Source organism: Aythya ferina, assembly GCF_964211825.1.
Source record: "Aythya ferina genome assembly, chromosome: Z".
NCBI lineage: Eukaryota > Metazoa > Chordata > Aves > Anseriformes > Anatidae > Aythya > Aythya ferina.
In genome coordinates this window covers 41,083,839-41,102,722 of record NC_140299.1, presented here as the reverse complement: position 1 = coordinate 41,102,722, position 18,884 = coordinate 41,083,839, and the positions used below count along the sequence as shown (strand labels likewise).

At 37.7% G+C, this 18,884-nt stretch overlaps 1 protein-coding gene across 7 annotated transcripts in view; it reads left to right on the top strand.

Moving 5' to 3' along the window:
- The window catches only part of LOC311427486 (guanine nucleotide-binding protein subunit alpha-14), an 86,315-nt gene that overhangs the window by 21,531 nt on the left and 45,900 nt on the right, over positions 1–18,884 (top strand). For 4 of the 7 annotated variants that reach the window (XM_084504880.1, XM_084504881.1, XM_084504883.1 and 1 more), the window contains 2 exons: positions 10,262–10,446; positions 11,554–11,603. In XM_084504880.1, coding sequence (XP_084361006.1) covers positions 10,262–10,446; positions 11,554–11,603 — 235 coding nt within the window. The remainder of the gene's footprint in view (positions 1–10,261; positions 10,447–11,553; positions 11,604–18,884) is intronic. The other 3 variants (XM_084504882.1, XM_084504884.1, XM_084504885.1) reach the window with 1 other exon arrangement.

Genomic DNA, 18,884 nt, shown 5'->3' with positions numbered 1-18,884 from the left:
TGAATACTAGTGGTTACCTAATGTGAGGATTGAGATATCCATGGTACAAGGTGGAGGAGCATTGCTCTGCTTCTCTGTGCATTGCTTTGCTGAGACCTGCCTATTCTCTGCCTATATGTGACACTCTTCCTGTGCAAAACTTTTTATTATTAACTATTGCAGTAAAAAAAAAAAAAAAAAAAAAAAAAAAAAAAAAAAAAGTGAACATGCAAATTAAGATAAAACTGCAAAAAAATAAAAAACACCGATTAGTGTTTTTAATCTGCTTAGATTACTACTGTTTTAATCATGGCTATTTTTTTCACTTTTTGACTAGCTTTTATGTACTGTGTAGGAAATTGTTCTACTGAAATGTAACTGCCAACTTTACAGGCAATGTAGAGAGTTTTTTTTTTTTTCTTTCCCTTGTGATTCAAGCTAGCTGTAGGACATCCAAAAAAACAGCCAGAGAGTTTTTCCAGTTCTGTTCGGGGGCAAGGCAAAGAGTGTTTCCCTAGCCCCAACATACTTTTTGACTCTCAGAAGTGTTTTTTGGTTGGGTACTTTTCTTGCTTCCACTTTCTCATTCAGAGTGCAGATGGGGAGAAGCAAAAACATACAGAAAATAGAAATGCCCACTCATTTCCCTAGCCTATAATTGTGAACCTGCTGTTCACAAATGCTTTAGAGTTTTCAGCACAGAAATCAATTGGTGCCAAAAAAATAAAATAAATAAATAAATAAAGTGTTGTCTTGAGCTAGATGCATGTGCTTTTGTTTTGGTCCTCCATGATAAGTAAAGAAGAACCTATAGAGGCTTAATGACATTTAAAGTGAGTAGGAGACACCAAAAGCAGGATGTGTTGGCTATAGGTTGCTATAAGGGAACATAAACATTTTCCGTGTGTTGGGGTTTGCTATGAAACAACACCTCATGCCTAAGAATGTTTTATGATTCATCATAGCTTACAATGAGTATGTGTACTAGCTTCCAGTACAGTGTTTACCAGAAATCTTAATGCAATTCTAAATCTGATCACAGAACAGGTACATTTTATGGACATAATAGCAATTTTTCTATCTTTCCTAATGAACAAAGACTCTTGAACACACCTTTTTTGTGTTTATTTTTTTATTTTTTTTTATTTTTTTCAGGTATGTTGTTGTGGTGGTTTTACCATGCTAGGCAGCTGAACTCTACCACAACTGCTCTCTCACTCCCCGTCCTTAGAAGAGGAGGGGAAGAAATAAAGAAAAGAAAACTCATGGTTGAGATAAGGATAAGTTAATTAAAGGGAAAAAATACTTATTAAGGAAAGATTATTATTAATTAAACAATTAAACTAAAGTGAAAAAAAAATGAAAGGGGAAAAGGGAGGGGGAAAGGAAACAAACAAACAAACAAAACAGAACAAGTGAAGGCTGTGTGGAAGTGCAGAAGAAACTTGCTCTCTACTTCCCACAAATGAGTGATGCTTGACCACGTCCTTGACCACGACCTCAATGCACGTAGCTGGTGTTTGGGAGGACAGATGTTTTTGCAACAGGAGCCCACCCCTCCCCTCTTCTTTCTGTTTCTACCTTTTATTGCTGAGTGCAGGAACGGTCTGTCCCCACGTGCCCAAAGACGAGCTGGCGGGGAAGAAGACCAGCCTGGCTCAACAGAGAATTGTGGCTTGATCTTAGGAGGAAAAAGAGGGTTTATAAGCTTTGGAAAAGTGGGCAGGCCACTAAGGAGGACTTGAAAGAAGTAGCGAGGCTGTGCAGGGACAAAATTAGGAAGGCCAAAGCTCATCTGGAGCTCAATCTGGCTACTGCCATTAAAGATAACAAAAAACGTTTCTATAAATACATCAACACAAAAAGGAGGACTAAGGAGAATCTCCATCCTTTACTGGATGCGGGGGGAAACTTAGTTACAAGAGATGAGGAAAAGGCGGAGGTGCTCAATGCCTTCTTTGCCTCAGTCTTTAGCGGCAATACCGGTTGTTCTCTGGATACTCAGTACCCTGAGCTGGTGGAAGGGGATGGGGAGCAGGATGTGGCCCTCACTATCCATGAAGAACTGGTTGGTGACCTGCTACGGCACTTGGATGTGCACAAGTCGATGGGGCCGGATGGGATCCACCCAAGGGTACTGAGGGAACTGGCAGAGGAGCTGGCCAAGCCACTGTCCATCATTTATCAGCAGTCCTGGCTATCAGGGGAGGTCCCAATCGACTGGCGGCTAGCAAACGTGACGCCCATCTACAAGAAGGGCCGGAGGGCAGACCCGGGAAACTACAGGCCTGTCAGTTTGACCTCAGTGCCAGGAAAGCTCATGGAGCAGATCCTCCTGAGAGTCATCACGCAGCACTTGCAGGGGAAGCAGGCGATCAGGCCCAGTCAGCATGGCTTTATGAAAGGCAGGTCATGCCTGACGAACCTGATCTCCTTCTATGACAGAGTGATGCGCTGGGTGGATGAGGGAAAGGCTGTGGATGTGGTCTACCTTGACTTCAGCAAGGCTTTTGACACCGTCTCCCACAGCATTCTCCTCAAGAAACTGGCTGCTCTTGGCTTGGACTGGCGCACGCTTCGTTGGGTTAGAAACTGGCTGGATAGCCGGGCCCAAAGAGTCGTGGTGAATGGAGCCAAGTCCAGTTGGAGGCCAGTCACTAGTGGCGTCCCCCAGGGCTCAGTGCTGGGGCCGGTCCTCTTTAATATCTTCATCGATGATCTGGACGAGGGCATCGAGTGCACCCTCAGTAAGTTCGCAGATGACACCAAGTTAGGTGCGTGTGTCGATCTGCTTGAGGGTAGGAAAGCTCTGCAGGAGGATCTGGATAGGCTGCACCGATGGGCTGAGGTCAACTGCATGAAGTTTAACAAGGCCAAGTGCCGGGTCCTGCACCTGGGGCACAGTAACCCCAAGCAGAGCTACAGGCTGGGAGAGGAATGGTTGGAAAGCTGCCAGGCAGAGAAGGACCTGGGAGTGATGGTGGATAGTCGGCTGGATATGAGCCAGCAGTGTGCTCAGGTGGCCAAGAAGGCCAACGGCATCCTGGCTTGTATCAGGAACAGCGTGACCAGCAGGGCTAGGGAGGTGATCGTCCCCCTGTACTCAGCTCTGGTGAGGCCGCACCTCGAGTACTGTGTTCAGTTTTGGGCCCCTCGCTACAAGAAGGACATCGAAGTGCTTGAGTGGGTGCAGAGAAGGGCGACAAAGCTGGTGACGGGCCTGGAGAACAAGTCCTACGAGGAGCGGCTGAGGGAGCTGGGCTTGTTCAGCCTGGAGAAGAGGAGGCTCAGGGGTGACCTTATCGCTCTTTTTAGGTACCTCAAGGGAGGCTGTAGCGAGGTGGGGGTTGGCCTGTTCTCCCACATGCCTGGTGACAGGACGAGGGGGAATGGGCTTAAGTTGAGCCAGGGGAGTTTTAGGTTAGATGTTAGGAAGAACTTCTTCACTGAAAGGGTTGTGAGGCATTGGAACAGGCTGCCCAGGGAAGTGGTGGAGTCACCATCCCTGGAAGTCTTCAAAAGACGCTTAGATGTAGAGCTTAGGGATATGGTTTAGTGGAGGGCTGTTAGCGTTAGGTTGGAGGTTGGACTCGATGACCTTGAGGTCTCTTCCAACCTAGAAAATTCTGTGATTCTGTGATCATATGGTATGGAATATCCCTTTGGTTGGGTTAGGTCAGCTGCCCTGGTGATGTTCCTTTCTCACTTTTTTGCCCAGCCCCTAGAAGGTTTAGAGAGAGTCCTGATGCTGTGCCAGCACTGCTCGGCAGCAGACACAACACTGGTGTGATAACACTGCTGTTCTAGCTACAAGTGCAGAGCACAGCACTGTATGGGCTGCTGCAGGGAAAGTTAACATCCCTGCCAGATCCAATACAGTGATACTTGACACGACAAGGCAGGGTTACTGACAGTATTTAAGCTTTTTTATTTTTGTTTTCTACAACTCCTGTAATTAAGTAATTCATTTTCAGATACATTTACCTTCAGCCTTTATACTTAGTAGCAGAAAAAAAAACCAACATTAAAATAATGTAGTTACATAGGTGTCAAATACATGATGCCAGTGCAGAAACAAACATTCAGTTATATGCATAGCACTGGTCCATATGGATGTAGAGATCTTTCAAAAAGTTTCCTCTAGAAAGGTTTTGAAGGTTATTATTGAATATATTTTGAGCCTCTGCCTCTCTTACTTTTACTTTGGAAATTACAAAGCTCATATTGTTAGTTTCCTATCATTAGCAGGGGAAAAGTCACCAAAATGTGCTTTTAGTATTTAGGATTGCAGAATGAATTATGTCCTTTCCCCTGGGAACAGATTTGGAAGGTGGTTTTGAATCCTAAAGAAAATGACTGACATATCTGAAATAGTTCCTGCTTATTACTGTTACAATAATTTGCCAAGATTTATTTCTTTATACTTATAAGAGGCGTCTTTTGTATTGTTGGGTATTAAAAAGCAATAGAAAATACTTCAAAATAATGTCTGACATATGTACCAGGAATGTTGATAGGTAAATGAACAAGAGAAGTGAAAACACACTTCATTTTTGGGATACATTTCAATGGAAAAACAAAACCAAAACAAAACAATCAAAACAAAAACAAAACACAACTAACTGTGTATGAGTTGTAGAGTTGAAATCTGCTTTTGTTTTTTCCCAGGTCATTAAAAGCCCTGCCTTGTTGTAATAGAAATGATTGTGGCATTCTTCCCTTCCCTTCCCTTCCCTTCCCTTCCCTTCCCTTCCCTTCCCTTCCCTTCCCTTCCCTTCCCTTCCCTTCCCTTCCCTTCCCTTCCCTTCCCTTCCCTTCCCTTCCCTTCCCTTCCCTTCCCTTCCCTTCCCTTCCCTTCCCTTCCCTTCCCTTCCCTTCCCTTCCCTTCCCTTCCCTTCCCTTCCCTTCCCTTCCCTTCCCTTCCCTTCCCTTCCCTTCCCTTCCCTTCCCTTCCCTTCCCTTCCCTTCCCTTCCCTTCCCTTCCCTTCCCTTCCCATAACTGTGTGCTTTATATCGGGAAGCTAATTTCAGCTGTTAATATGGTACCACTGTGAAATAAGTTAACAGAATACGCAGAGTAATCCACAAGATTGCTGAATGACTTTGAAGACTTTCCTTTCTCACAAATCTGGAAAAGGTTGTTTTTCCTGCTTTAGGTCTCCTTGAAATAAGCAGAATTTTGTTCTGTGTAATTCTTCTGCCTCTGTTTTAAAATATAAACTTATGTTGCTCTGACCTTTAAATTTTTGGTGAGTCATGATTATGTGCTTGAAAGTCATTTTTTTATGTCCAGTTTTGTGCACTAGTACCATTTAGTTCTGTATATGAAACTGTTGTAGAACAGTTGTAGAAAGTTGTTTCCGTTGGCTGAAAAGCCCTAATAACAGCCTCACAAAATATTACAGATCCTGCTTATATGTAATTTAGTTTTTAATGCAGGCAGCAAATCTCCTAATTGAATTATCAAGTGCTGATATCTTTATTCTTGTAATTATTTCTGCCCATGAAATAGCTGTTTTTGTTAGCATTGCTTATTCTTCTGCAGAACGAGTCAGAAATGAGACACAGCATGTAAGTGCTCCTAAAGGCTTTAAAGCTAGAGTGTTTTGCAGTGCTGATAATCAACTATATTTCAAAAAACTATTCTGTCAGGGACCTTCATCCATTGAAAATACTTGTGACTAGTAATGTAACCATTCATATGGCTCCAGTATCTCAACCTATTTCACTAAATTATGTAAAAGGAAGGGTAGGATGAGGTCATGAGACTGTCCTTAAGATGTATACCAGCTGTGCCTGCATTTTATTTCCTTCCTTCCTTCCTTCCTTCCTTCCTTCCTTCCTTCCTTCCTTCCTTCCTTCCTTCCTTCCTTCCTTCCTTCCTTCCTTCCTTCCTTCCTTCCTTCCTTCCTTCCTTCCTTCCTTCCTTCCTTCCTTCCTTCCTTCCTTCCTTCCTTCCTTCCTTCCTTCCTTCCTTCCTTCCTTCCTTCCTTCCTTTCCTGTTTCTCTTCCTGTAGTATATTCAAATCTCTTTAGTCAAATGGAGAGCTTATTGTTTTACTTGTGTCATTTTGACTTTGTCATGTTTATCACGCTTGACAGTGGGGACGAATAGGATGGTAATGTGGACTTCTCTTGCTTCTGCTGTGACCAACGGCATTGCTCATATTGATATCCAGTGACATGGCCCTTACCAGCACTACAGCTGCCAGAACAAAAGTGAAACCTGTTTTTGTGCATCAACAGACAAAACATACTGTCTGCCTGTGACAATTCATGTATGGCAAGTGGAAGTGAGTGCATAGTCAGGTCTATTCTGTAGATGAAATTATCATTGGAGTTTGAGATCTACTAGTGAAAAGAGAACAGCTCTTGTGTTGGTTTTGTTAGCAAAACTAGTTAGTCAGCTTTGCTCTGTCCTTAGCAGTTAAAACTTTCTTGTTTTGGCTGTATTCACAGTCCAGTCAGTGATGTTATTAAGTTGTAGAGATCAAGTCCTTAGGAGAATAAGAGGAATAAGAGGGCATAGAGGTTTTTTTTTTTTTTCATAACTTTTTTCCCCAATAAAAAATCAACACTTTAGATTTGGAAAATTAAACTGGTAGGCCAAGGAAGAGCTAAGAATAAAAGAGAGAAAACCCAAAGTTGTAATGCTTTATTCCATGAATTAACCTACAAAATTCTAGTATTTCTTTTAAATGAGAAAGTAGATTTGAGTAGGTAACACATTTGTGGCAGTAAGTATCTGAAAGAATAAAAAAGAAGTGCTTGAAGTGAATGGAAGATAAATATATCACATTAACATATATATATATGTATATATATGTATATATATATGTGTATATATATATATATATATATATATATATATATATATATATATATATATATAACACCTTTGGAGAAGATTCTGTCTCTTTAACTTGTCAATATGTATTCCATATTTTGGCAATAATGATTCAACAAATCATTTCTGATGATAAATACATTAAATGGATTGTGTACAGGTGCTAACCACAAATGTTACTGAGGAGTAAAATGCACTTTGCCTGTGTTATTAACACATTTGAATAAGTATATAAATGCCTTTTTTAATATGCCTGTAATAATAGAATTTTTGTACCTTTGGGGTATATAGTCAAGTTTTAAAGTTCTCCATTATCTAATGCTTCTTTAACGGATGGCATTAGAATGTGACTTTATACATCCAAAGTATATAATCACATCAATTTTTATTGTTCTATTATGTACACTTTCCAGACAACCTGCATTTTATCACCCTATTACCATTTTTATTATTCCTAACATAAAAAGTGTACTCCATTATCTTGACTCTCACCACCTGAAGTCTTAAAAACCAAGTTCCAATTTGTGGGTTTCCATTTGTTTTCCAACTAATTTAATTAGAAAGATACTCAATCCAAATCTGGTTGTTTATGCAGTTCCACCCTGAAATGCAATTACCTTTAGCTTAATATGTCACAAGTGTGTGTATTGGCATGACTACTCCACATTCAAACTCTTTTTGAAAGCCCTGCCACTTTTTCACTGGCTTTAAAATGATGCTTTGTCAAGATGTGCTTGAAAAGCCTTGTTTCATTTTAAGCTAATGAACCCTGAAGATTTTTTTAGATAGCTTATGAGAAAAGAGAAACAAAAAGCATGTATTGTTGGATTTGCATAGAGACCCTGTATTCTAAATTTATGACAAGAGGCAGAGCTAGGAACAAAAGGAGATACTGGAAGGAAGTATAAAGGAAGACTGCTATCTACTTAAGGTTGGTGTTTGGAGCACAAAGCTTTAAATCAACTTGTGTTCCCAATTATGAAAGGTCAAAAGGTAAAATAGAATGGCTCTGTTTAATTCCCATGTACTTATGTCACTTTAATGGACCGTTTTCCATTTATGTAGGTTCATACACATTAGATCTAATAGTACAATAATAAAACATTAACCTTAGATTTCTTAAAAATAAAAAAATAAAAAATTTAAAAATAGATAATTGCAGGGAAGAACTCTAGCTTGAATTGCATGTAATCCCTTCAAAACCAGCTGCATCTGTACCAGGCTGATTTTGGTGTTGGTGGTGCTTAGAAAAAAAGCATTTTTGCTTAGAATCAGAAACTAGTAGATAGTGTTATGAATTCATTTTTTTTAAACTTAATTTCACTGCATAGATACATGTCCCTGATGGTGAAGTTAACAGTTTCACAGTTGTTTTTCTTTAACTGAAACATGAGGAGAAGGCATTGCTATAATGTGACAGGACTGTTTATTCTGACATACAAAATTCAGGTCAGCAGCTCAACCTGGGTTTATCAGTGCATTCTACCCCTCCCCCCCCCCCCCCCCCCCCATTCCCTCCTTTTCCCCCCTGGCCCAATAGGAGAAAAAAAAAAAAAAAAAAGTTTCTGCTGGCAGTGGAAAAGGCTATGTGTTTTGGTGGGTTGGTTTGTTTGTTTTTGACTGAGTTGTGTTTGAATTTTCAAATGCAAATGGTGGCATGGCAGGACCACCTTTCTGAAGGCTGTGGTATGTAATGTAACATCGGCATTTTACTAAAACAAATTCCCTCAGGAATTTGTGTTTCACATTTATTCCAACATACCTCTATGTTCCATCTCTCTTAAGTAAGCCAATACTATGGCAAAATTTTTAAAATCCCAAACGTTACTTGAAAGAACAGCAATGTTAATCTTAGAATCACAGAATCACTTAGGTTGGAAAAGCCCTCTAAGATCATCTGGGCCAACCTTAAACCTAGCACTGCCAAGTCCACTATTAAACCACGTCCATAAGCATCACATCTACATGTGTTTTGAAGACTTCCAGGGATGGTGACTCAACCACTTCCCTGGGCAGCCCATTCCAATGCCTAACAGCCCTTTCAGTGCAGAACTCTTCCTAATATCCAACCTAAACTTCCCTGGTGCAACTCGAGGCCCATTCCTCTATGAAGGAATTCAACAAGTGATAATTTGTTGCCTGGGAGACAAGACTGACCCCCATCCTGCTACAAACTCCTTTAAGGTAGTTGTAGAGACAAATAAGGTCTCCCCGACCTTCTTCTTTCAGACAGAAGTATTATACACTTCTTATTTATCAACTAAAAAGAGTAGAGCTATGTTTCACTCTTCTGATGAGCACTGTAGGTCCTGTTTCCTGTTGAGTAGAGCTGTTCTAGCACTGTCGTGGAGGACAGTTGAATAATGCTGGCTTGAATACAGGACAACTACAGCTATGAAGGGATGTCCAGAATGGATGGTGCAAAATAAAAAAAATAAAAAAAAAAAAAAAAAAAAAAAAGGACTGACTGATGCCAGTGGCAAATGTTTCAGAAAAACAGCTATACAAGTAATAGATGATGACAGTTTACACTCTTTCAGGTTATCTGGGTTTTGCTTATTACTGTTAATGCTTGGAGCTCTATAAATGCATACTATTTCACTAAAAAGATACCACTATCTGCTATGGTACTGAGATACTGTGTGATGAGATGGCGATTCAGAATAGTTTTCTGGTTTGCTATATCTTAAGACATAATTTTCACAGGGGAACTCCTTTCTATTTGTCCTGCTGATGTATTTTCGACACCTAGTGGTATTAAGCGTAAATTACTGAAAACTTGTTACTGGGTGTGCTATCTTACCATCAGTAGTCTGAGGAAAGGAGTGAAGCCAGTCCTATGGCTCAGCCAGAATGCATTTATCACTAAACTTCTGAAAATTTAGAAGAAAGTATAATGAGTATTTTTTGGCCCTGTATGATCTTCCAGTTGGGGAAGGACAGAAAGGGCTGCCCTTAGCACTCATAAGAGCTCTGAGATAGAAATGAATTTGTTGTTCAGGATTCAGGATTAGTGCAGGCTCTATTATTAAGGTACATGTATAAACAGTACATAAGCTTTGTATAGTTTTTCAATGTTGAGGATTTTCATCCAAACTTCTTTCTCATCTAGTCACTCATCTTGCTTCTTTTGTAATATGATGTCTACCTACAAGATACCTGTGTTAAACATTGTAAGATGTATCACAAAAATATACTTTGATGTGTCTAACCAACAGGCTCCCAAACACAGAAATACAAATTCTTATTAAAACAATAGAAGTTATGGAAAATGGAAAATTGAAAAATTGTTACTACAATTAATGCTGATCATTATGCTTACTTAGATAATGTGCACATGCTTACACTTGTATTTACAAGTATTTTCAACTGCCAGGATTTGCAATTACTACAGTGTTGTTTTTTTTCTTTCTCTCCTCCCTACCTCTATCACAGGCACCGGAGAAAGTGGAAAGAGTACTTTCATTAAACAAATGAGGATTATTCATGGATCAGGCTACACAGAAGAAGACAGGAGAGGCTTCACAAAACTGGTTTACCAAAATATATTTACTGCTATGCAAGCTATGATCAGAGCCATGGACACGCTCAAAATACAATACACATCTGAAGAGAATGAGGTAAGCCTGTGCAAAGAAAATTCAAATTTTAAATTTATACGTGAATAATCTGAGTCTTAACTTACACTCAGAACCTTATAAGTCTGTATACCTGGCAGTGAGTTCAGGGCCTCACAGTCTAATTCTGTGGAAGCGTGGGGAGTTTCTAGTAAAAATAGAGGCAGGGCAGGGTGGATATGGGATTGGGGGTGGGTAGAAAGAGAGAACTTTCAAAGTTGAAAGTTGCTAGTAGGTACAAAAAAAATACTTTGTTTGGGGGGGGGGAGGGGTGGGGAAGAATCTAAAGTTCGATAAAGTTGGAAGAAAACAAAGTTGGCTGGACAGTAATATACACTTTTTTGTCAGTAGAGCTCAAGAATGAGGAACTTTGGGTCTGTTTTGTAGGAAAACACTACATTTATTAAACTTAGGTATGCTTTGAAACATACCCCCTTCTATGGATCTGATGCACCCTTATGCACTAAAATATAGAATATAGAATGTCTTCTCCAACCTTTCTTAGTTTCAATGTATGTTATACAGTTAATTTTGTTGTTGTTGTTATTTCAGTGCTTGGGACTGTAGAACTATGCAAAAATAATGTTTCAGTTAAATCAGTTGCTTTTTTTTTTTTTTTTTTGGGGGGGTGGGGTGAGGATCATAGCTAGATTATTAAGACTTGCCAGGTTCTAAAACATGGGGTTTTGTTTTTCACTTTGCTCAAGTATTATGAAGAATATATAAGCAAATTTTTGGGTGATATTTTTTAAAATTAATACTGATTTCCAGTTAGCTAAGTTTTGGTTTTAAGATAGGGAAGACTGTGTATAAAGAGTGTCAAGAATAAATAAGTTATAGATTTTATGTTTGTTTGTTTATTTTTAATTAAAATACTGTGAAGAAAACATAGATGATAACTTACTTTTCCTTCATAAATATGATCATATATATGAAGAATACAAAGAAGAAAATTATGATTTTTTGTTTGTTTGTTTGTTTTAGTTGTTTTTTATTGTGTATCCGCTTTGGGTAATAGCAAAGAAGAATGGAAAATGTTTAAAGTAAACGTCTAGGACATTACCTTTTTTTTTTTTTTTTTTAATTTTTTTAATCACAAAAAAAAAACAGGTGGTGTCAAGAAAGACAAATTTTGGAGTTGAGAGAACTGTGGTGTTAAGGTAATTCTTTCTTACAAAAAAAAAAAAAAAAAAAAAAAAAAAAAAAAAGCCTGAGAGGTGATCAGTTGTTTGTAAAATGCCTTTAGATCCTAAGGAAAAAAATAGTTACAGAAGCAGAAAATGTGTTTGTGAGTATACTTCATCCTAATTCAGATGTGTATATTTTCCTGAAATTGGAATCTCTTTGAAGAAATATATTTGTGCTGCCTCTTCCTGACTTTTTGGTTTTGTTTTTCTTTTCTTCTCTTCAAGAAAAGAGTATGAACATTTAATAAACAGCAAACCTTTTCTCATTCTGGGCTCTGAGTGCTGAGCTGGACACCTTCCCATAACACAGTATTCAGGCTAAACTGTGTTGCTGCTGGTTGCTGTGCTGCCAGTGTCTCCAGATACAAAAGATTTTAACTCTATTGCATATTTTTTAGAGAGAGGAAGAAGTTGATGTGGTGTTTTTTTATTAAAGGTTAAAAAAGTGCTAATAGCACAGTATGACAAGCTCAGCTTTGGTGGCATTTAGAAAGAAAAATCATTTTTGCTTACACGTGGAGAAACTTGAGAGGTGATAGGAAAATTGCAATGCTGTGTCTTGCCAGTTGCAAGACACAGCTACAGATTAGTCTTTCAGTTAGGTGGTGCATATACAATGCAATGCACTGTAAATCTTATTAAATTTCATTAAATGGTCTTAAGCCTGTTATGGACTACAGTTGACAACTTTGATTAAACAGAGAAGTTGTAGTTCTGGTGTCAGAGTTGTATTACAACAGTGTGCCCAGTGGCCATACCAAAACTGTCCAGTGTGCTCCATGTTTCAGTAAGTCCATCTTTTCCCGGAAAAAAATGTTTTCCTCTGGCCATTTTATTTATTTGTTTATTTGATCGATTGATTGCTTTTCTTATATCCCTGTTGTTCTTTGACAGGACAGATTTCCTCCTGTGTGGGCCCTGGGATTCTCTCTCTGCTGAATATCTCCTCATCTAATGGTTCTGTAGTGGAGTACAGATTGTTCTATGCTGAGTGTCTCTTCCCTCTAAATGTAATGTGTACAAATCTGTAACTTATAGATGGACAGAATGTCCAAATAGGCTTCTTAGTGTTTGCAAATAAAAGCAAGTTTTATAGAAGGCGTTAAAGAGATTCTTTAGTGCTGTTGTCAACTACAAGTATTTAAATAAATGGTCTGACTTTCTACAGATGCTGAACAGATGCTAACTGAAATTGTCCTGCGTTTAGACATGAAATGTTTTTTGGTGTTGCTTTTTAAGTTGCTTAGACCTTTAATTTTAATTAAGCAAGCTTTTTTTTTTTTTTTTTTTTTTTTATCCTAATTTCAGGTGGTATGTACTTTGTCTCATCTTCAGTTTCAAGTTAGAGGTGTCATGGCATATTTTGGGTATATGTTAGACATAAAACTTGTCAATGCTTAGGAACCTAATTCTTCAAGTCATAATTATAGTACTAATTGAAACCCATAGAGCATATGAGTTGCTACTATAGTGGAAATATCCAGGATTGGAAAGGTTTTCAGGGAATGATTTGCAAGTTGTTTTTTTTTTTTTTTTTTTCATATAATTGATTAAGATTTGGGGTCCTAATGACTTTTCAGGGTTTTCTATTATCAGTAATAAATTTTGCTTTGACTTTTATCTACATTGCAGCATAGAATGCAACTTTCAGTTATGAAAATTGAAATAGGTAGATTCCTCACATCTGTTAATAAATTAAAAAATCAAACATGCACAGTAATTGCCTATGTGAAACTACTGTAGTCTCACGCACTCTCTTGGGGCTGCATTTACAAATGTAGCTGCAGCTGCTTTTTGTCTCTCCCAAATTTGCCACAGAATAACTAACAGGAAAATGGTACTTCAACAGATAGAGCTTGAAAAGAATATTTATTGAGTTTGCAATTAATTTCTCTTCTGTTAATTTTATAGGAAAAAAAAAAAAAAAAAAGCAGGAATATTGTTTTTGTAACAATAATGCTGTAACAACTGAAGATTATTGAAATATCTCTTTTTTTCTTCATTCTCTTTAATAAATATTTTGCGTGCTGTTTGCTGTACAACATGAAGAATTTGTTGTTTACTCATCTGAGTACACTCTATCATGTTGCCAGGAAAAAATGTCCTATTAAGTATATTTTTTGAATGTATTGCTTGGTATCTAACTAGTTAGCTAGTTCCTGTTTATGACCTGTTTATAAAACTTACTGCTGGAGGTGAACTGGGTGAGGGGTGGGGAGAAATATTTATTATTTATAAGTCATTTTTTCAGAGTCATAGAATAGAAAATAATAAACTAAGTATTGATTGGGTATCTAGTTGCAGTGTAACATTATTTACAATCTCTGAGGATAGTCTTTTTATGTGAGGGTTTGAGTCAGTTACTTTTAAAAACTTTTCTTCTTACCATATGATAATAGAGACTGTCAAACAAAACAAAACAAAAACAAACAAACAAACAAAAAGACAGAAGTTAATGGCAGACTGTCTCCTGGCTTATTTGGGAAATTGTGATTGAGTTGATGTGAACATTAAGATTTAAGTTAATGAAAGAATGAATGCTCATGTGAGGCAAAGGGAAATAAAAAATCAGCTGATAGCTGAGAGACAGTAAACATTTTTAGCATTTAATTTTATTTATTTTTTTATTAATCAATATAAGTTTAGGTGTAGGGAAAGAAAACACAACTTCAGACAAAAGGAGGATGAAATCAGGTGGTGTTGGAAGACGGGAAGATACAACATTTCACTTGTGAGTAGTACATCAATCTTCAAAGGCCGCTTTTAAAATAGTTCTGGGTTGCTTCAATGCGCCAATGAGTCACTTTTTGCTGGATTATATTAGTCTTTTCTGAATGACAAAATATGTGGCAGAAATAAATTGTTCAAGCCTATTTGCACTGGAAATTCACTGGAGATTTTAAACAATTAGTTCACCAAATCTTCTCCCTCATTTTTCAAACTAACATGTATCCTGTATCCCAGGAAAATCACTCTTTCCCTTCCACAATTAAGGCACAGTTAGAAGTTTCAATTTACTCATATGAAGAAAAAAAAAAGAAAAAGAAAAAAAAAAAGGCTTTTAACCCACTGTGAAGACTTTTTTATATAGCTGCTCAGGATGAGGATCATAGAATAGGAATCCAGTCCTGTTGTTGTGGGTTGGTTTGTTTTTTTAAAATACCCTGGTAAGATGACAGTACATATGCTTGCAATTAGCAACAGATCTTTGTAGCTGTATGTACAGTTATTTTTTCCTAAGCATAAAAACAGAATACTGCATAAAAATGTATTTCAGAAAGAGACCATCTTGTTGCTTATCCAAAACGCATCTTTTGCCTTTAAGAACTAGTGTTCTAATGTCTTACTGTCTTACAAAGTTGCCCTGGCATGAGTGTGTGTTGGCAAAATTAACATTAGTCTGAACAAGGAAAGTATAGGGAAGTATGACCCTGTCAAACAAGTTTTGTGTGAAAGATAATGGACTTACCTTAAAAAAGGGAAATGCAAAAACACAAGTGGAGTAAATCGAGATTAGGGAATTACTGAAGCAAGTCATGTAACTGTAACAAATGGGAAACATAGTAAAGAGTAATTTCTGGTCGATGTATCTAAATATCTGTATTTGAAAATGTGGAACATGACTCGCAATAGTTCATTCTTCTTTGCATTTTTTAAAACTTTTGAAACTGTTTCTCATGGCAGGTGCTTCATAGGCAGTCTGGATGTATTTTTTTAGTAGTTTATTTTACAGAGTTGCTGATGCAAAACATTCCAAAATATATTGCGTCCTTGTTCATGACAAACATGTTTAATCATGGGCCAATGCACAAAGTCTGGGTCTAGGCACTCCTACACAGAGGGTTCAATTTGATTTTCCAAGGAAATGAGACTAATTTTATCTGGTTTTGGACCTTCTGTATGACTTCAGATGAATTCAGCAAAAATGTCAAATATAAAATTCCTGGCTTCAGAACATTTAGCTCTGCTAGATGGTTAAAAGTAAGAAAGGGGAAAGGAGAAAAAGAAAGCTGCTCTAAAGTAGCTTTAAGTAAAAAAAAAAGTAAAATGAAGTAAAATCAATCAATGGATGAAGGGTTCCTGTCAGAGTATCTATGAGAGGAACTGGGGTTCAGTCAGTCACAAAAATTAACTGTGGGAAACCAGGCAGTTATTTGCACATGGGGATGTAGCATCGTATGCTTAGACACTGAATACACAACATCAGACTTTTTGCTTCTTCCTTGGAAGGACACAGCTTTTTGTTAGATTTTATGTCTCATCTGCCAGCCTGTATCTGCCAGTATACAGTCTAAAACTCTATGACATGGGTAGCAACACGAGATGCTTCCTTCTGTTGCCTGTATAGCACTGGGTGTAGTATTTTGATTACATGCATCTTTCTGTGGAAGGGTAGGAGGATAAGTAAGTTATTTTTTGAGTGAGAACATTGCCTCATTCTAGAGCAAGGCGATTATGTATCCATTTTGGGAAATTAGAGTTGTGCGCTGTGTTACATGAACAAAGTATAAAACACATTAATATTTAATTTACTGCTCTCCACATGTAAGTCAGGAAGGAACTTTTCAAGTTCTTCTTCCCTGCCCCACACATAGGATATGCACGTTCTCAGTTGGGGTTGTGTGTGTGCTTGTTGACATAAAAATATATGGGAATGTTGAGGGTGTGGATTGTTTTTTTGTTTTTCTTTTTCAGTCATGTTAATCAGCATGCCTTATTGTGTTTAAAAATTGCCATAATAATAATGGATCTGTTTCCAAGTGATATCACTGCCTTGAATGGTGCAAATCTCATTCTGGTATAGGTTATAGTACAAGTGTTTGTGTTTATAAATGATAATTGACATATACATATACACTTAAACATATACACTTAAAGTTTGGGGCATGGAAATAGAGGATGGGAGAAAGATTTTGCTTGTGTATTGTATTTTCAATGAAGTTTAGGCTGAGTCAACTTATTTGTGTCTCTAAACTGAGTTGTGTTTGGATTTCCTTAGAGAGTGATTTTGAATTTCATAGAGGACTCCTGGGCTGTAGGGTAGTTGCATAATTCTTTCTTTATAAGGAACCTATTTTCCCTTAAAGTACTAGTAAGTGCATCTGTGCTTGAAGAGAAAGCTGGTGGATACTGACATCATCTTGAATTTAGAATTTAGAATAGTTCAGTTGGAAGGGCCCTTCAGCGATCATCAATTCCAACTACCTGATTGCTAACCAAAAGTTAAAGCATCTTATTGATGGTATTACCCAAGTACTTCTTGAACATTGACAGGCGTGAGGTGTCAACTACCTCTCCAGGAAGCCTGTTTCAGTGTTTGACCATCTTCACAGAGAAGAATTTTGTCCTAACATCCAGTCTGAACCTGCCCTGGTGCAGCTTAGTGCTGTTGTGCTGGTGAGAAATAAGTGCTTACAAATGTTAAAAGTCTTCTGATCAATAATTGCGCCTATATTTTCATAAATTAGGAATAATAGGAAATAGGAAAATAGGAAATTTGGACAGAGATGTAACAGTAAAGCTGATGAACATTTCAAAATGTGCATGAATTCTTACAAATATTGATCTAACACATAAAACTTAGCTGAGTCTGAACTGTAGAGTTCCAGAGACTATTACCAAAATCAGGTACTTCTCAGTGTTGATAGTTTGCTACATGTTTAACAAAAATTGCTATATCCATCTGTAGCTTCTGGAATTTGTTGAGGCTTTTTCTCTTGACATGGGCTTTCATCTAAATTGCTGTAATTTATTAGGTATTGTTTCTACGCAGCATTTAGCACAACATAAAGAAGTATACAAGCACATTAACAATACATAAGTAACCCAGTGTTGCAGGAAGAACGGCCGAAAGCATGACAGACACCAGTATGGTCAGATCATGCTCCATTTTATTACCTGAATAGCCTGACTTTTATAGTGAACTTAACAGGGGCAGATAGTGTCTCACACAAGATTATTGGTCAAAAGCACTCAGACAAACAACTACAAGAAAACAACCCCACCTGCAAGAAAGCAACCCCCTTGTGATTAGCAGTCATGTAGACCTTGTCCTTGAAGCCAACTACTGGCAACAATATTTTTCTAAATTCCTCAATTGGGTGATGTGGGAACACTGTCATGGGAACTTCTCATAGTTGTCCTGGTAGCTTGGTTTGCTCAGCTGCAGCAAGCCATGGGATCTTTGCTGTTTCAAAAATCCCTCAATAACCCAGCAGAATTTTACTGCATTATGAATGATTAGGCAGAAACCCTTCTTCTGCCAGTAGTTAATTCATTGCACCTAGATCTCCTCTCATTTTACAATGCTATGAATTGTACTGGCTAAACAATAAATATAGATAAAAAGTGATCTGATAATGAAAAGGTATTATAGTCATGACAGAAAAAATAATTAGTGATGTATAGCTAATAAATGATGACTCCAGACTTGTATTTAGTTTTGTATTTTAAAGTGAAGGATTTCTTATCCAGAAGAATGTGTACAAGTAGTTAACTTTTTTTTTTTTTTTTTTTTTTTTTAGAATAGAATTTAATGTTCTGCAGGCCTAATGTCCTTCCTGTTCTCTTCCTTTGTAACAACTGAATTATTCTATTGCCTTCATTGTGGCTGTGAAGGCATTATTTATTGGCAACTGAAACAAAGTAAGGCTTGGTAAACTAATCTGCTAATGGTACAGAAGATGGAATAGAATCCAGTTCACTTATTGTATGCGCTGTGGGCTAGAAAGTTAAAAAGCAGTAAAACTTTATTATAGAGGCTGAAACAAAGTCACTGAACAAAGGCTGCTGTGGCTCAATATGTTATCTCACCCAGCTCCTCTGCCAGAATTTCTTGCTTCAGTGTCAGAGTCAGCATGGGAAACATGCCTCTGGCTCTGTTGTCTGCGTTCAGTCTGGCAAATTCACATCTGTAATTGTCACAATAAAATTAGCCAGAGTTCATCTCTGAGAGCCCTTGGTCAGAAGAGTAAGGAAAAAATGTCTCTGGATCAGAAAGCGACTACAAATCATCTTTTTTTATGACTAATTTGTCAAAAGTTCTAAGAAATTATTGGTTAAAACAACAGACAATTCTGCTTTTTCTGATTTGGCACTAGAATCCAGAGGTTGAATCAGTCGTGAAAGGAAGATACTTGAAAATGTGTATCACAGCTGGAGGCTTTTGATATCTGCACACAACTGGCTGTAGAAAAGGCGGGTTCTCTGCGTGAAAGCCCAACTGTTTTTGCTGACAACTTTTTCCAGTCTATT